General features: G+C 39.8%; 1 protein-coding gene across 1 annotated transcript in view; it reads right to left on the bottom strand.

Annotated features, from left to right (window-relative positions):
• The window catches only part of HHLA1 (HERV-H LTR-associating 1), a 67,532-nt gene extending 50,279 nt beyond the window's left edge, over nt 1–17,253 (bottom strand). The window contains exons 1-7 of the mRNA XM_036741545.1: nt 17,175–17,253; nt 14,540–14,599; nt 12,747–12,827; nt 11,176–11,178; nt 8,608–8,691; nt 8,409–8,492; nt 1,388–1,471 (exon numbers count right to left, since the gene is read on the bottom strand). Coding sequence (XP_036597440.1) covers nt 1,388–1,471; nt 8,409–8,492; nt 8,608–8,691; nt 11,176–11,178; nt 12,747–12,827; nt 14,540–14,599; nt 17,175–17,253 — 475 coding nt within the window. The remainder of the gene's footprint in view (nt 1–1,387; nt 1,472–8,408; nt 8,493–8,607; nt 8,692–11,175; nt 11,179–12,746; nt 12,828–14,539; nt 14,600–17,174) is intronic.
• Nucleotides 17,254–17,548: the final 295 nt, after the last annotated feature.

Raw genomic sequence — 17,548 nt, 5'->3', positions numbered from 1 at the left:
TATACTATGTAAGATAAGAAACCAAACTAAACTTCAAATGTTCAACTCATAATATTTCATCATATCACTGACATAGGACAGACTCCTGATCATGTTTCCTTATTAATAATTCTATGAGGTGAGTAGGTCAGATCATATTATCCTGATTTTACAGAGGAGGAAATTGAGGCTCAGAGAGGTTATGTTATTTGCCACACAAATACTAAGCATTACAAAAGATAATGTGGATGGGATTTTTCTTATGTTTTATCACTCCAAGACTGATTTTCTTGGGCAGCTCATAGAAGGAAACTACTGAGTTTTTATAATTATACTAGTCACATAATTCTCAAATCTCTTTTAGCATTAATTGGAAGAGTCGCCTCCTTCTCTCTTGCTACCTGTCTCCCTGGGTTACTATTTAGCTGACAGTAGCAGACTGCCTGTGTAACGGGGGTTGGAAGGATGAAGGTCCAGAAAGCAGGATCACCAAGCATCAATGATTTCAAATGTTCTCATGTTCCCAGGATTAGACCTTAATTGGCTGCTCACTCATAACACAGCCCTACTATCTATATCTATCTATATACATAATACATATATGTATATATAGATGTACATATGTACATATGTGCACACACATATATGTGTATATATGTGTAAATATATATCCACATATATATGCATGTATACGGGCAGTTAGATGGCAAAGTGGATAGAATGATGGGCCTGGAGTCAGGAAGACTCATCTTCCTGAGTTCAAATCCAGCCTCAGACACTTACTAGCTAAGTGACCCTGGGCAAGTCACTTAACTATGTTTGTCTCAGCTTCCTCTTCTGTAAAATGAGCTGGAGAAGGAAATGGCAAACCACTCCAGTATCTTTGCCAAGAAAATCTCAAGTATGATCACAAGGAATCGGATAGAACTGAAATGACTGAACTACTACAATAAATACATATATTACTATATACTTCTACGTGTATAGGTCATGATGATATCTTTGGATTATTGCATGTAGATTTAAAAGAGGCAATGTAATATAGTGGATAGAGGGCTACACTTGGAGTCAGGAACATGTGGATTCAAATTCTGCCTCATACCTCGGTGATGCTTGGCAAGTCACTTAACATCTCTGGGCCTCAGTTTCCTCATCTGTAAAATAATCAGGACAGCTTAAAGGGGCCCTGAGGGCCCCTTCCATCTCTAGATTGTGTTGCTATGATTCCATGATTCTATGATCCCAAGCTACCCTTCCCTTATGGCCAAGAAGAGAGTTTCCTTTGCTGTCTTTGGCGCCTCGCTTTGCAGAACGTAAAGACGGCAACAGGAAAAGGAGGGGAGCTCACGTGTATGTACAAAGGGATGCCAAACCCCAAATCTGCCCTGTACTTGCATAACTGACCAACCTGAGAGAATGGAGGTCGATTTGAAAATCTCCATGAGATAGCTAGTGGAGTTCCCAATGATGTCAACCAGGAGAGCTGTAAAATCTAGAAGGTGGAATAGAACACATTTATAATCCTTATTCATAAGCACATGAGGAAAAAAAAAACAAGTTGTTTACAACCAACCACTTTTCTCAGTTCCCCCTGAAGTTCTCCTTTGCTCTAGTTTGAATGGTCTCCTTACCATCCCCCTTCTATGCACCCTTCTCTTAGGCTGCGAGTGGCATAAAGAAGGAAGGATACCTTGTTTTATACTCTTCAATCTCTCACAGTTTCTAACATAATCTTGTACGTCATGGCCGACATTTGTTAAGTACCTTATGATCTACCAAGGGTTTGTTTCATCCTAAAAACAACCCTGTGAAACGAATGGTATTGGTATTATTGGAACTGTAACTAGGGTGAGACGGTCAGGACTATTCCCTAGAGAACTGATACTGGAAGAAAGTTTTTCTCTTATTGGAGATCTGCTGCTAGCTTAGTATCAGAGCCACCTACATCCATGGCAGGACCTTGTTTACTCTCTTTTACTCTGATCCAAGTTCAATCCTCTCCTTCCCCAGTCATCGTCTATCCCCTTTCCTAGGGCCTTACCTGCTAGGAGGTGTCACATCCCACAGTGAGGTAGAGGACCATTGTTCTCTTTCCCCTTTCTCTTGTTTCTTACTGCCTCCCTCCCCTCCAATACCTTCTAGGGATTGTCAATGACATCACAAGGCCCTGCCAGGTTGTCTCAAGGAAGGGACACTACAGGGTGTCCCTAAAGTCTGGACACACAGGAAATCTCATTAACATCTCATTAACCATTTCACCAAAGACTCTGTGTTGTTCAGTGACTTCTTTTTCTGGGGTATGCTGAAGGAGAAGGTGTACTCAATGAAAATCACAGATGCAACACACTGATTGAACACATAAAGAGTGAATGCTAAAATTGATGGCAATGTGGAGTTATTGCATCGAGTTTGCGTGAATCTTACAAAGCACATCAACCTTTGCATCACAGACGATGGAAATCATATTGAAGATTAATATTCCAATTAAATAAGATGTTGTTGAAAATTTCATTCATTTCATTTCTTGAAAATATGCATTTTTGCCTATGTGTCCAGACTTTAGGAACACCCTGTACATGTCCTGTAGAACCACCCCAAGCAGGTGAGTCTAGGTGAAGCAGGCTTTTACAAGGAATCTACCTGTGGTGCAACAAAAAGGCTGCTGTACATCGGCCAAGGTGGGATTCTGTACATTGGGTGATCTCCACTGCCTCACCCACTCTTCCCCTCCCCTCCTGGCAGTCTCCCTCCAACTGCCTGCTGGCATCACAGTCTTTGTCTTCTCTCTTTTCTTCCCTTACCTCATCCATTGTTTTGGTACTTGCTCCTTGGCACTAGAATTTCTAATGATTACATGGAGTATTATCACCACTGTCATTTTTTGGCTTACAGCTGAATCTTCCTTTTCTGTTTTTTAAATTTAAATATTTTATCTCAACTTATAAACGTCAAAAATGAATATTTCTAAATATAAAATAGAACACAAAAAGAGGATTGTATATTGTATATGAAAACTATGAAGGACATAATTCATTCACATGAAAATTGTAAAGCATGTAATTCATTCATTACATTACTTTCAAAACTGTCTTGACTGTGCTTCCTTTTGAACTTCCTTTTTTTATCTTCTAGGCATTTTTTTAAAAAAAGAATTACACCAATCCTCTTCTTTTTTTTTTTTGCATCATCATCACTAACTCTTTTCCCTCAATCTACCCTCCCAATTAAAAACAGAGGGAGGAAAACCCTTGTAACAAATAATCATAATCAAGAAAAGCAAATCCATACAGTGGCCATGTCCAAAAATGTATCTGCTTTCTGCACCTTGTGTCCATCAGCTCTTTATCAGCTCATCACAGTTTCTTTGGGAACACCCTTGCTTTGATCAGAGTACTCACATCTTTCAAAGTTGAGCTGCTTTATTTTATACTCTTGTCACTGTACAGATTGTATTCCTTGTTCTGCTCATTTCATATTTTCCAGACTTCTCTGAAATCAGTTCTTTCATCATTTCTTTAGCCACAACAGTATTCCATTACATTTATATAACACAATTCATTCAATCATTCCCCAATTGGTGGAAATTCTCCTAGTTTCCAGTTCTTTTTTTTTAAATCTTTTCCTTTTAATTCCTTCTTCAGGATTAGGAAGTTTGTTTTGCTTGTGAGTATTCTCTCCCTGGCATTAAGCTCCCTCCCTCTTACCTTTCCTTTCCTGATTCCTGCCAGTTTCTCTGCTGAGTTTAATGTATTTCTATACCAAATTCTGTGTGTGTGTTTGTGTGTGTGTGTGTGTGTGTGTGTGCGTGTGTGTGCGTGTGGCTTCGTGCTCTGTTCTCCTTTGTCTTTTCAGATACAATGAGGTTCATCTGATGCATGTTCCCCCTCCCACCCGATACCTGTATCCAAATATAATCTTGGACTTTTCATTTACAACAATTATGAGAAACAGCAAATGTCACTTTCTTCTTCTTCCTTCCTACCCTGCTTATTCTTTTTTCCCTCTTCTCTTTTCTTTCGCTTCTTAAAACTGTCAGAATAGAACAGGACCAATTCACCCCCAGGTTCTCTGTTTTTCCTATTTCTCAATATCCCTAGAAGACATTAGGGTTCCAAAGTGACATTTGTTTCTCCTCCTTCTATCAGAATGTTAGCCCTACAAGATCATTCAGTCTTTTCTGATGGCTCAAAAAAACCTTTATAGATTTTCTTAATTTTTTTTGAATTACAAAATTCCTACTTAGCTCTACTCTTTTCATAAGGAATGCTTGAAAATCATCTATTCCATCACAGACCCATTTTTCTTCATATAGGATTATTGTCAGCTTTTGGGGGTAAATTATCCTTGATTATAAGCCTGTATGCTTTTGGAATATTGTATTCCATCCTCTCTATGCCTTTAAGTAGAAGTTGCCAGGTATGTGTGATCCTGACTGTGGTTCCATGGTACTTAAACAACTTCTCCCTGGCTGCCTGCAGAATTTTTTCTTTGGGTTCGATCCTGCCTGTAACAATCCCAAGAGATGATTATGGATTTTTTCTATTTTCCCTTTCACTTCAATAGATCTTGGTAGTTTTCACCTATGAGTTCTTGAAATTAAGTGTACAGGCTTTTTAAAATTATAGTTTTCAAATAGTCTAGTGATTCTTAAATTATCTCTTCTTGTCTCATTTTACAGCCTTATATTTTCTTTAATATTTAGATTTTGTTCTAATATTTTTTTGCTGTCTCATGGAGTTATTGATTTCTATTTGGTTTTCTACTCTGGTTTTTCAGGGAGTCTGTTATTTGAGTAAGGTTTACTCCTGTCTATTCTAAGTAGCTTATTCTCCTTTCAATTCTTTCCTCCATCCAGACTTTTATTTTATCTTTTAAATTTCTTCCTTCATTTCTTCTAGGTATTTAATAGTTCTTGTGGAAAATTAATTTTTTTCCCTTTGATTTGCTTGATTCCCTTTGTGTTAGGTCCAGGCTCTGCTTCTTGCTCTGTTTTTGGGTAGGTTGCTTGATACTGCTTAAATGTGACATGGGCCACTTGGGATCTTGATCTCTACTTTCCATTGTATGTCCACACTGAGAGCAGTGGTAGATTTTAGGGCCTTTTGGATCTTTGAGGTTCTGTATGCTAGATCTTCATAGCTGTCTATGATGTCTCAGGGCCGATTGCTGCAGCCTAGTTCTCAGGACTTGGGTTATCTGAATTTAAGTGCTGCCATGATGGTACTGGTTGCTACCGGTTTCAGTGGTTTCCACATTCTATAATGTCAATTTTGAGTTGTGATGGGGCTTTCTTTGTTCCTGCTTCCTCTGGATATGAACCTTGAGGCTATATGAATGGTCCATCTTTTATCAGGCAAAGTGGCTATCATCTTTAGTCAGTCAATCAGTCAACAAATATTTATTAACAACTATATGCCAAGCATTGTGTTAGTGCTAGAGATGCTAAAAGACAGACCATGCTCTCAAGGAGTTCACAGTCTAATGTAGGAGGCAACATGTCAATGAATATATACAAACAAGCTATATACAGGATAAATTAGAGATGACCAACAGAAATAAGGCATTAGAATAAAGGAGTAACAGAAAGGGCCCTAATGCTGAGTTTTCTGACAAGACCTCTTTTCTATCGCTCAAGTCTTCTTGTTGACTTTGTGTGTTTCTAGAATGTAATAAGTAATTTCATTTAATTTCTCATTAGGTTTATCAATTTTTTTTTCAATCTGGTGCTGTTTTTAGGATTTTGCTAGAGTGGACATGTGGGAACAAGGCTGCCTGCTTCTGCTCAGGCAGCTGTCTTAGCCACAATCCATCCTACTTTCTCAAGGGGTTCAATACATGGCTGACTAGCTTCTTGCACTCATATGTGTCACTGACTCCTTGACCATCCTGTCCTCCCAGATCATTAACTTTTGAAGGTCCCATGTCGTCCAAGAGATTTGAATTTGAATTGCGCCTCAGGCTTTTATTGTCTTTGTAATCAATGGCAAAGAATTTCTGTCAGCTTGAATTTCCTCATCTCTAAAGCAGTGGGGATAATAATAGCATGGACCCCTTAGGATTGTCCTTAGAGTCAATGGAGATAACATATGTAAAGTGTTTTGCAATTTTTTAATGCTATAAAATATTAGCTATTATTATTTCATTCAGTGTTGGAATGGTTATACCCATTAATGGTTCAATCTGATTTAGTATCCTGAATTTCTGACCACGATCTCCTATCATTCCATCTTTCTCTGACTTTCTTCTACAAAAACTCAACAGAACCTTTAATAACAACAAGTATTTATTAAGCACTTATTATGGGCCAGGCATTGTGCTCAGGGCTGGTGATGCAAATAGAAGCAAAAAGGAAAGACATTCCCAGCCTTTTAGGACCTTACATTCTAATAGGGTAAGACAACACAATAAAAAGAAGCTGGGGGGGAGGGTAGCTAGGTGTCATAGTGGATAGGGCACTGAGCCTGGAGTCAGGAAGACCTGAGTTCAAATCAAGCCTCAGATACTTACTAGCTTTGTGACCCCGGGCAAGTCATTTCATCCTATTTGCCTCGGTTTCCTCACCTGTAAAATGGGCTGGAGAAGGAAATGGCAAACCACTCTTTGCCAAGAAACCCCAAATGGGGTCACAAAGAGATGGACATGACTGAAAACAAAAACAACAACAAGGGGGGGAGTGGGAAGGGTACAGTTATCTGAGTGGGAATGTGGTAGAGAAAGAAGGCCAGAGATTCAGGAGCAAAACCCAGAGAAGAATTAAAAGTGAACGTGTCTGGCTAGGAAGGAAGGGGCACATTCTTTAAAATGGAGGTTCTAGGAAGAAATGGTCAATAAGAAGGTACTGCAAGGGTGGAAGGATCTTTCTGAATGGAAAGGCTGCTGGAGTGTACTGGCAGTGGTTCTAGGAGGAAATGACCAATCAAAGGAAAATGCCTCATGAGTGGAAGGGTCTTTCAATGTGATAAGGCTGCTGAACATGGTGGAGGAAGCAGACTCTAGGGTGGGAGGGCTGCTTCACCCTCTCCAGAACTCTGTGCATTCACCTGAGCTCCAGAACCCATTTCCTCCATATTTCCAGTTAGTAAAATCTTTTTCTTCTTTTTAACCCAGTAAGGTGCCATCTTCTCCATGAAGCCTTCTCCAGTGGCCTCCAGGTGAAAGTATGCTGTTCCTCTCCAAATTTTCTCCAGGGGATACTGTGTGATCTTGGCATTGTCTTTACCTTACACCACACATTCCAATTCGACTTATGCTACTTATTAAATCTTTGTGACCTTGGGCAACATACTCTACTTTGCTCAGTTTCTGCAGCTAGATGGTGCAGTGAATAGAGCACTGGGCTTGGAACCGGAAAGACCCATCTTCACGAGTTCAAGTCCAGCCGCAGACACATACTAGCTGTGTGACCCTGGCAAGTCACTTAACTGTGTTTGCCTCAGTTCTTCATCTGTAAAATGAGTTGGAGAAGGAAATGGAAATGGCAAAACCACTCTGCCAAGAAAACCTCAAATGGGATCGTGGAGGGTTAGACACACTGAAAAACAACTTAACGACAATAAAATGAAGGGGACAAACTGCATAACCTCTAAAGTGCTTCTAGTCTTAAACCTACGATCGTATAATCCCACTTAATAGAATACTTACCTTACTACTTGTCTTTACCAGAACACCGTAAGCCTTCTGGTGGCCAAGGACTGTGTCATGTTTCATTTATGTAACACCAGCACCTAGCAAAGTGCCTTGAATTTTGTTGTTGTTGTCATTATAGTTATTCTGAACGTGTGGAAGTCCTGATCTATAAACTTTTTATTAATTCAGATTATCAACTTTTGTTTGTACCTTATAGTTTTAACGAGTTACTTAGGACACATGACTTACCTATGATTACTTAGCGAGTATCCATCAGAGAGGCAGGATTTGTTAGAGGAAGAGTCTGAACTCAGATCTTCTTGATTACAATGACATCCTTCTTTTTACTATTTCATGCTATCTCTTCGCTTGCCCAAATGTTTGCTGAATTGGACTTTTGATTGATTCTCCAAGGCCTTTACCCAAGGGCCTTTAGCTGAACCAGAACTATAGCTTACAAATCCCTAAGACTACAAGAGCTTTCTAACTTATTTTAGATTCCTGGATGAGAAGCCATTGTAAGGAAATAGCTTTTCTGGTGCCTATGGTAGATCAAAGCTACAAGGGAATTTATTAGAGTTTCTGCTTGCCTAGCAAACAGGGACTCTGCAGGAAGGATTCCATAATAGACCCCTGAAAATCATAAGGGGAAAAGAAGCCATGAACATGGTAATAAATTGTGAATTAAGAAAGGAAATTGATAGGATTCCACCCTTGATAATATAGATGGAGAATACAAGCTCAGTCAAGCATAGTATTTTAAAGTTAAGGAGGCTTGAATCCTTACAGATAACCACACCCACCTGATAGGTCATTGGTCTGATTGTTTAAACAGTAGCAGTACCGCGTGGGGAACTTGGTGGGATCCATGATTTTCAGGTTAGAAACTGCAAAGAGAGAAAGTTAACATATTGTAAATGTGATAGAGCCATCTAGCCTTACCCCAACCTTGCCTTTACTACCCAGAAAGCAAACTAGACGTCTCAACCTGATGGTACCTACTGTTATAAATCACCAATGAAAACTTGTGGAAGGCAAATGAGCTGTGGGAAGTTATGCTCAGCAAGGAAAAGAATTTTTTGCTATCTGTTGGAGAAAAAAACAATACACAAAGTCATTCAACAGCATTTTGGAATTACCAAATCTTTAATACCTGAAAAGACCTTAGAACACTGAATTTCAAGCTAGGGAACTCAGAGATTCTCTTAAAAACCCCCTTTTATTTTAGAGATGAGAACATCAAGGCTCAGAAAGTTTAAGTCAAATGGGTCATTCTTTAGTGGTGGAGCTGGGACTAAAGCCCAGGGTCAGGCACCATTTGGCTATAGAATGCCGTTTCTCTGGCTATTTTGTCATGGATTTCTTCCTTTGTCCTAGTTCAACTTCCATATTTCCAAGGCCCAAATCTAGGATTATTCAGTGTTCTAGTGTACCAACCATATGATTTTTAAGATTTTCACAGGAGAACTCAGGAAACGAATTGTCTCAATATCTTTGAGTAATAAGATAGGCAAAATTGACCAAAGAAGTCTTCCCAAGGATCTTCGGTATTTAGAGTGCTGTACTGAGTACTTGAAGCCATCTAGGTGGCTCAGTGGATAGAGCAATGGAGTCAGGAAGACCTGAGTTCAAATGTGAACTCAGATACTTACTACTTGTGTGATCCTGGGCAAGGCACTTAAGCCTGTTTGCCCCACTTTCCTCATCTGTAAAATGAGCTGGAGAAGGAAATGACAAACTGCTCCAGTATCTTTCCTAAGAAAATCCCAAATGGGCTTGGGAACAGTAGGACATGACTAAAACTACTGAACAATTATACTGAGTACCAGGAGAGAAATATCTAAGGATCAAAATATTATGAAAAGGTTGAGGGAACAATACTCAATTAAATGCCCGCCACGTACCAGGCACTTTGCTAAGAGCTTTACAAATATTATCTCATTTGTCTTCCTGGGAGGACAACGTAAAATGCACTAATACAAGAATCTAGATAACAAGAATGAAATAAACAAATAACCCAAAGTACCAAAATAGATATAAGGGCAGCCCAGACAACGAACTCTGAAATCAGACACTGAATTTGTTTATCCTGGCTGTGCCTTGAACAGTGCTTGGTAGAAATCCAGTTAACATTTGTTGAATGAAGGAGTTAGGTGACTGGGATGTCCAGAACTAGCTGGGATGCATTGAAGCCACAAAGAAAATGCAGCAAATTCTCCAATACTCAGCAGCCTGGTGGTTGGAAATCTTTATTAACTGGCATTTTCTCTAAGCTAGCATTTCCCTCACTCGTTTGTAGTATAATAGAAAATAATGGCATAATGCTGTTCCTGTCTCAATCTAAAACCTCAAGTCACCTTCTAAATCATTAAAGGTGGGTTATGTGTGAGAGAGGAAGCATATCATAGCAGTAGAGACTTGGCCTCAAAGCCTGGAAGAAATGGGTTTAAGTCCTGCTTCTCATACACACTGGCTGTGTAACTGACTCTAGGCAAGTCACTTAGCACTCTAGGCAATTCTGTAAGACTATAAGAAATAGGAAAGGTGCCAAACTGCTTTGGAAGAGGGAATTTTTAAAAATAATTTTCTATATTCCTTATAGCAACGAAACCATGAGTCTAGCCCCTATCCCAAAGTAGTGTTTAAAGGAGTTTAAATATTATTCCAACTCAATCAATAATATATTGAATTCAATAAATATTTATTGGCTTTTTACTATTTCTAGGCAGGGGTATGCTGGAGCCAGCTCAAACCAGCCAAGAGCGAATGTTAAATATTCAATGCGAGCATTTATATTTCAGAATTGGCAAATGCTAAAAACCAGGGCTTAATTGATTATTTTGTTGATTATCTAGACCAGGGATGTCAAATTCAGATAGGAAATCAGGTCACTAAGTCATATACAAAGATCCCTGCTGCTGTATATTGACTAAGAGACCCACATATTAACATTATTTGTGTTTTATTGTATTTTTATTTATTTTGTTAAGTATTTCCAAATTATATTTTAATTTGGTTCCTGCCTACTAGGGACTGTTGCATTCCAGTTTGCCCAGGGTCACACAGCTAATAAGTATCTGAGGCCAGATTTGAACTCAAGCCTTCTAGACTCCAAGTCCAGTGCTGTATTAGAATCTTAGAGGCAGAAGGAACTTCAAAGGCCGTCTACATCTAGTCCAAACTGCACTTGAATAAGAAACTCCTCCACATCATAACTGAAAAGCGGTCATCCAGATAGATTCTTTTGAAGACCTTTAGGAATAGGTAACACTCACTGTTAGTTCTGCCTTATGAAACCAAGAACAAGTCTAATTCCTCTATCACATGGGGGTCCTATAAGAGTTCAGAGAAGGCATCTCTTCTTTAGAGCCACATAACCTAGAGCTGGAAAAGGATGCTCTTAAGATAATTTAGTCCAACTTGCTTATTTTATAGATGGGTTCTCATTTTACGACTGCAGGTTCACCCATTGCGCTCTACGTTTTGTTACTGTTATTGTTAGAAAATGAATAGTATAATGAGATCATAATTTGAGAGCTTAAAGGGAACTTAGAGGCCATTGTAACCAACCCCCTCACTTTAGAGGTGAGGAAATTGTGGGTAAGCAGTTAAGTGACTTCCCCAGGGTCACACAGCTCTTTAAGTTTCTAAAACAAGATTTAAATGCTGATTTTCCTAATTCATGGAGGGTAATTAGGCCTGTCTGTCTTTGTGAACCAATACAATTCATGGCTAATTGTATGTTGGCCACATCTTTAGAAGGAAGGCTTCTTAAGGCAGAGCAGCATCACTACATTTGAGTGATGAGGGGTGACAGATGACAACTCTTTCCCAGGAGATGAAAGTTTTGCAAAACAGAGGTAATGGTCTGGCATTAGGAGGGAACCTTCACAGAGGAAACAACAACAAAACACATCTATGGCTTTGTTTAAGCTGTGAAAGAGCAAATGGATGTTAGGAAACAGCCAGGAGGTAGCTGCTCTGGCAGGTAAGTGGATTGTAGGTGGATTGTCTATTTGAACTGGAAACTGGTCACATTGTGATGTTGACTTAGAAGCTTCTCCTTCTTGAGTTGTGGGTTCACAGAACATCAGAGCAGGAAGAGACCTTAGAGGTCATCTGGTCCTATCTCTTGATTTTCAAAGATGAAGAAACTGAAGCCACAGAGGTGTTGTGACTTGATCAAAGACAACAGGTTCTGACTCTCATCAGCTGACATTCAAATCTAGTTCTTCTGATTCCAAACCTATTATTCTTTTCATTGCTCAGTGTGCCTTCAGGACCTTGTATTATCTCTACCAACTTTCTAATCCAGCAATAGGTTATTTTAATGTTTATGACTCCTAATGTTTTTCAAAAAAATATTTAATTTTATTTTCGTATTCACAGTCTCTCTTTCCCCTCTCCCCATTATGTTATAAAAAGTTAATACTAGATTTTTGGAGCTACAAAGTTGTAATAATTTCATTATCTTTTTGGAGGATATAATATAGACAGGAAACTTTTCTGACTTATTAAAGGGACAGCAGTGGATAGAATGGCTGGTCTGGAGTCAAGAAGACTCATCATCCTGGGTTCAAATCAGGACTCAGACACTTACTAGCTGTGTGATTCTGGGCAAGTCACTTAACCTTGCTTGCTTCAGTGTCCTCATCTCAGGTGTAGAAGGGAATGACAAACTACTCCAGTACCTTTGCCAAGAAAACCCCAAAGGAGGTTGGTCATGAAGCGTCAGATAGGACTAAAATGACCAAACAACAACTTATTAGAGAGGTGTCTGGGCCAATGAAAGGCTGAGTAACTTTCCCAGGGCCACATAGTCATTCTGGGACCTGTACCCTTGTCTTCCTGACTCCTAGGCTCTTCCTCTGTCCACTATTCCATCCTGTCCTCTCGTTATTATCAGGATAATCTGCAATGTAATAAAAACCTGCCATTTACCTCATTCTTGGAATGCATTTCAAATTACTTTCAAATTTGTGATAGATCTGCTCTTCTTTTTGACCCTGACCATAGCTCTGTGGGGTAGAATGGACTTTGCAGTTGTCACTTTATAGATAAGGAAACTGAGTTAAAGAAAGGCCTGGGGTCTTTCCTGGGTTCATTCAAGAGGCGGATTAGGACTAGACTCCCCTTGTTACCTTTCAAGGCTTTGGTCAGCATCCCGTTCACTAGCTCTGTAAGGTTAACTGTAGACAGATCAACTGTCTTCGCAGGCAGCTCTGAAAAAGAATTAAGCACTGTTACATGGGGCATGTTCATCAATAAATGGAAAATGCTCAGTTTGGCTTTTTAATCTGTATATAATCTGTTTAATCTGTGCATAATCTTTTCACTTCCTACCTTCCCAGTCTTCTTCCACATCCCTCCCCTCCATGTTCTCTGATGCTTTCCTCTTTTGATGTCCCTTGTAGAGAAAGCTCCATCTTCCAAGTGGGTATTTTCACTGGCTGTCTCTCACTCCCAGAAATCTCTTTCTCTGCACTCTGGCTCCTGGCCTCCTGGGTTTCCTTCAAGTCCCAGCTAAAATTCTACAAGACATCTTTTCTAGTTTCCTTAATCTTCATACTTTCCCCCTGTTGAATATCCCCACTTTATCCTGCTTATATCTTGTTTGTCCTTAGCTGCTTCCATGCTGTCTCCCCATTAGACTTCAGGGCCCTCTATAGCAGGAACTTGTATCTCTAGAACTTAGCACAACACCTGGCACACAGTAAGTGTTTGATAAATGCTTCTTGACTTGATAAATGAAGTACTTCATTGGCTCAAAATACAGGCTAGTGTGGAATCTTGGTAGGGTTATAGAATGTCAGTGTTGGAAATGACATGAGGGGCTATGAAATCTGACCTGTATCTAAATAAGAATCCCCCCTGACACACACACCGCACAACATACTCTTTAAGTATTCATCTACCACATGCTTGAAGAACTTCAGTAAAGGGGACTTGCATTTGATTTTTCACTTCATTTTATGTCTTTTCATTTCAATAAACATTTATTAAGTACCTATTGGATACTGTGCTACAAACTGGGGATACAGGGACAAAAAGGAAGCAGTCTCTGCTCTCAAGGAGCTTTCATTTTGCAGTGAGATATACAGAAAAGAAAATGTAAGAAACATATAAAATGACTCTGAAGTAATGGTGAGATCCCATAATCAATTGAGTTTGTCCCAAGTACAGTTAGGTTTCTTAAAGTTCTGACTTCACAGGTTATCCATACAGTTGTTGAGTTGCAGAATATGGTTGGAGAACAGTGAAAGGAATTTAAATTGGGAGGGACTCTCCTATGGAGGATTACTTTAAATTCTGCTAGTGGGTAGAGTGATATATTAGAGATAGACTAAATAAAATGCATTAAGGCCCTAATTGTGGAGAAAAGGAATAATCAATAGCTTTAGAGAATATAGATTAGTGGTAAAATGTTGTCTCTAGTTGTTTAATTGACAATAATTGACTATATGTGACGTAGTACCAAAAAAGATCAGTGTGGTAAGGGACCTTAAAAATTATTGAGCCCAGCTTAACTCATTTACAGGGGAGGAAACTGAGGACCAGAGAGAGCAAATGACCCCCTAAAAGTAATACATCTGACTAGTGGTAGGGTCTGGCCTGTCGCTCACTGTCCAATGATCTTTCCAGTAAACTATATCCCCCATCTCATGGTAAACATGTTATCAGAAAGAAAACAAAAAAGATAAGGGGTAGAGGTTGATGAAAGTATTAAGATGATGGTAGTTAAGACCATTATAAAATATATAAAACTTTTTTTCAAAATACTTTCCTACTTACTCATATCGTATCCATAAAGTATGGGAAAAGAAATATTAAGGCCATTTTGTAGATGAAAAAAACAACAACTGAGATGTAGAGAGAGTGGTATATTTCCAAAGGTCACAAAAGCATGAGATAGTGTGGAGTGCTCACAACTTACCAGTTGTAGCTAGAAAAGCCACTCCCTTTTCTTTCTTAGACTCTCCCTTAATAGAAGACCCTGAAAAGTAAAGGTAATTCATTAGAGGAATGGTATCCTAGAATCTCAGAATACAAGAGACCTCAGAGGCCATCTAGTTGTCATTTCATTTTACAGATGAGGGAATGAAGCTCAGTGAGCTGGGTGGTCTGGTTCAGGAACAAACAATTAATTAATGAAGGTGTTGGGATTAAGGCCCAGGTTTCCTGAGGTTGGGTAGTGCACTCCTTCCATTTTACATTGTTATCTTTCAGAATTCCTTGTTTACCATCAATGCAGTCTTCCTGAGGGTATACCGGGAAATAAAAATGATTATCTTAAACAGTACAAGGAGCTGACAGTGACCTTGCTCTTTAAGTTGATAAAGTCCTTTATCTGCAATTTTCTCAGTGGAGCCTCCCAATAACCATTAAGATAGGGATTAATGCCCTCCCAATGTATGTTTACCTATGCGGCTGGGTGGCACAGTGGATAGAGTGCTGGCCCTGGAGTCAGGAAGACTTGAGTTCATATCTCAGCACACTTGCCAGCTGTGTGATGCAGGATAAGACCCTTATTCTTCTTCGGCCTGAATTCTTTCCTTAGTAAAATGGAGATAGTAATGGTGCTTACCACCCAGGGGTGTCCTGAGGAGCAAATGAGGTAATACTCATAATGTTCTTCAGAAACCCCAAAAGTGCCATATAAAGGCTAGTTGTTTTTATTTCTATTATCATACATTTGAGGAAATTGAGACTTACAGAAGTTAGGTGGCTTCTCATGGTCACCCAGGACATACCTCCATGTGCCATTTGCTATGTCACATCTAGTTAAAAGTGGCCAATGAGAAAATGAGACACAGTGTTATATCAGGAATCTATCTTTTTAATAGCTATTATTCCTTTCTCCACTTTTAGAGATGCCGTTTTATTTAGACCAGCTCTAAAATATGCTTCTATTCAAGTCTCAAGAGGCAATATTGGAAGGAAGGTCCTCCTGAATCCAAGTCTAGCATTCTGTCCTATGTCATGTTTCTTCTCTAAATATATATATTACTCTATGTTTTTGAATGTTTTTTTTTGTATCTATTATCTCATAATAGATGTTTTATGCCTCATAAGAGAGGCAGCTGGGTAGAAGTGCCTTGAATTCAGAAAGACCTAGGCTAATGTGATGCATATAATCTGAGTGACCCTGAACAAATCACTTAATTTCTCATTGGTCCAGACAGCTGTTGAGGACTAGCAGGGCAACTTTTTGATAGAAGGAATTTCTTCAGTAGGAGTTCCATACCAAGGTGAAAATACAACACCAGGCCTACAGGGTCCTGCTGTTCCTCCCCTCCCCCCACCCCAACACACCCATCAAATAATCTCATTTTAATCTATTATAGTAGGGCAGGTCCTATAATTTCAGTTTTCCAGAAGAAGAGACATAGGCCCGGAGAGATTGAGTGGTTTGTCTAAGGTAACTTAGCAAGCTAGTGTCAGAGATCATATTACACCCATCAAACCAGTGGAGAGGGCTAGAATTAGAAACTGATAGTACTTGGGATTTGTGTAGGAGTTTAAGAACAGTGGGCCATGGCATGCCTGTTCATTAATCATGAAGACCATTAGAGAGATAGCACGGGATAGTGGAAAGAACACAGGATTTGTTCTACAACTTCTGTGCGACCCGGGGCAGGTCATTTACCATCGTTTGGCCTTAGCTTGGCTTGCCTCCAAGAATCCACATTCCCTTTACAAGACAAGCTCAACACCTTCTTAATTTACCCTCCCTTACCTCTCCCCTCTGATTAGGGGCTGGAGCCACTAACCTCCACCCAAAGTCTTCCTTTATAGAGGGCTCATAATCGTCCCAGTAACTCCATTTTCCATCAACAGCTCTGCTTGGTTTCAACTCTAAGGAATTACGTACCTCCCCCACAACTTTGTGTGGTCTTTTCTAGTTAGACTGTAAGCTTCTTGAGGCCAAGGACTGTCTCTTTTTCTTATTTGTATCCCGAGAACTTAGCATGGTAATTGGCACGTATTCAGTCATTTCATTCATGTCCACTTTGTGACATTGGGGTTTTCTACAGGAGTGTTTTGCCATCTTTTTCTCTAGCCCATTTTATAGATGAGGAAACTGGGGCAAACAGAGTTAAGTGACTTGTCTAGGGTCAAAAGTGTCTGAGGCCAGATTTGAACTCATGAAGATGAGTCTTCCAGATTCCAAGCCCAGTGCTCTATCCACTGTGCCACCTAGTAGACACTTAAATGAATTGAAATAGTTCCCTCATCTGTAAAATGAAGGGAGTAACAGGGGTTGAGAACCAGTGGCCTCGAGGCCACATGTGGCCCTCTAGGTCCTCAAGTGGGGTCCTTTGACTGAATCAAAACTTCACAGAACAAGTTTGGATTCAGTCAAAAGGCCACAACTGAGGACCCAGAGGGCCACATGTGGCCTTGAGGCTGCAGGTTTCCCACCCCTGGAAGATCTTCCAGCTCTAAATCTATTCCTGAAAAACTCATTCTCATTTCCTGGAGGAGATGATTATCCCCAAGAACTACCCCTAAAACCCAAATAATGTCAACAAGGTCTGGTGCTTATGTTAAACTCACAATAAACTCACCGACATCCCAGAGACAAGGGAGACACACCAGGCTCATGCATAACAGCCCAGGACGCCAAGATGTCTGGAACAGCAGCATGGTCAAGGTCTATTTCTTTAGCTGGAGGAGAGAAAATGGGCATTTTGGTGAGTCAGGAAGTGCCCAGTATCATATAGACCTGGGACTCCTTTCTGTTCAGTTGTGAGAGTGAACCAGGCGGCACGCTGAAGGCAGATAGGGAAATCACTAATACTTACCAGGACCTCATCATCCTAAGTGACAATAGAAGTAATATCCATCAGAACTGCTGCGTAAGCTCCCAGGCTTCTACTTTTTATACTAGATGCTGCCCCCCTAACCCCCAGGATATTTGTAACCTGATGCTGACCTGGGC

Source organism: Trichosurus vulpecula, chromosome 1 (assembly GCF_011100635.1).
Source record: "Trichosurus vulpecula isolate mTriVul1 chromosome 1, mTriVul1.pri, whole genome shotgun sequence".
Classification (NCBI taxonomy): domain Eukaryota; kingdom Metazoa; phylum Chordata; class Mammalia; order Diprotodontia; family Phalangeridae; genus Trichosurus; species Trichosurus vulpecula.
The sequence above is the reverse complement of the archived record's forward strand: the minus strand, read 5'-3'. Positions and strand labels throughout refer to the sequence as shown.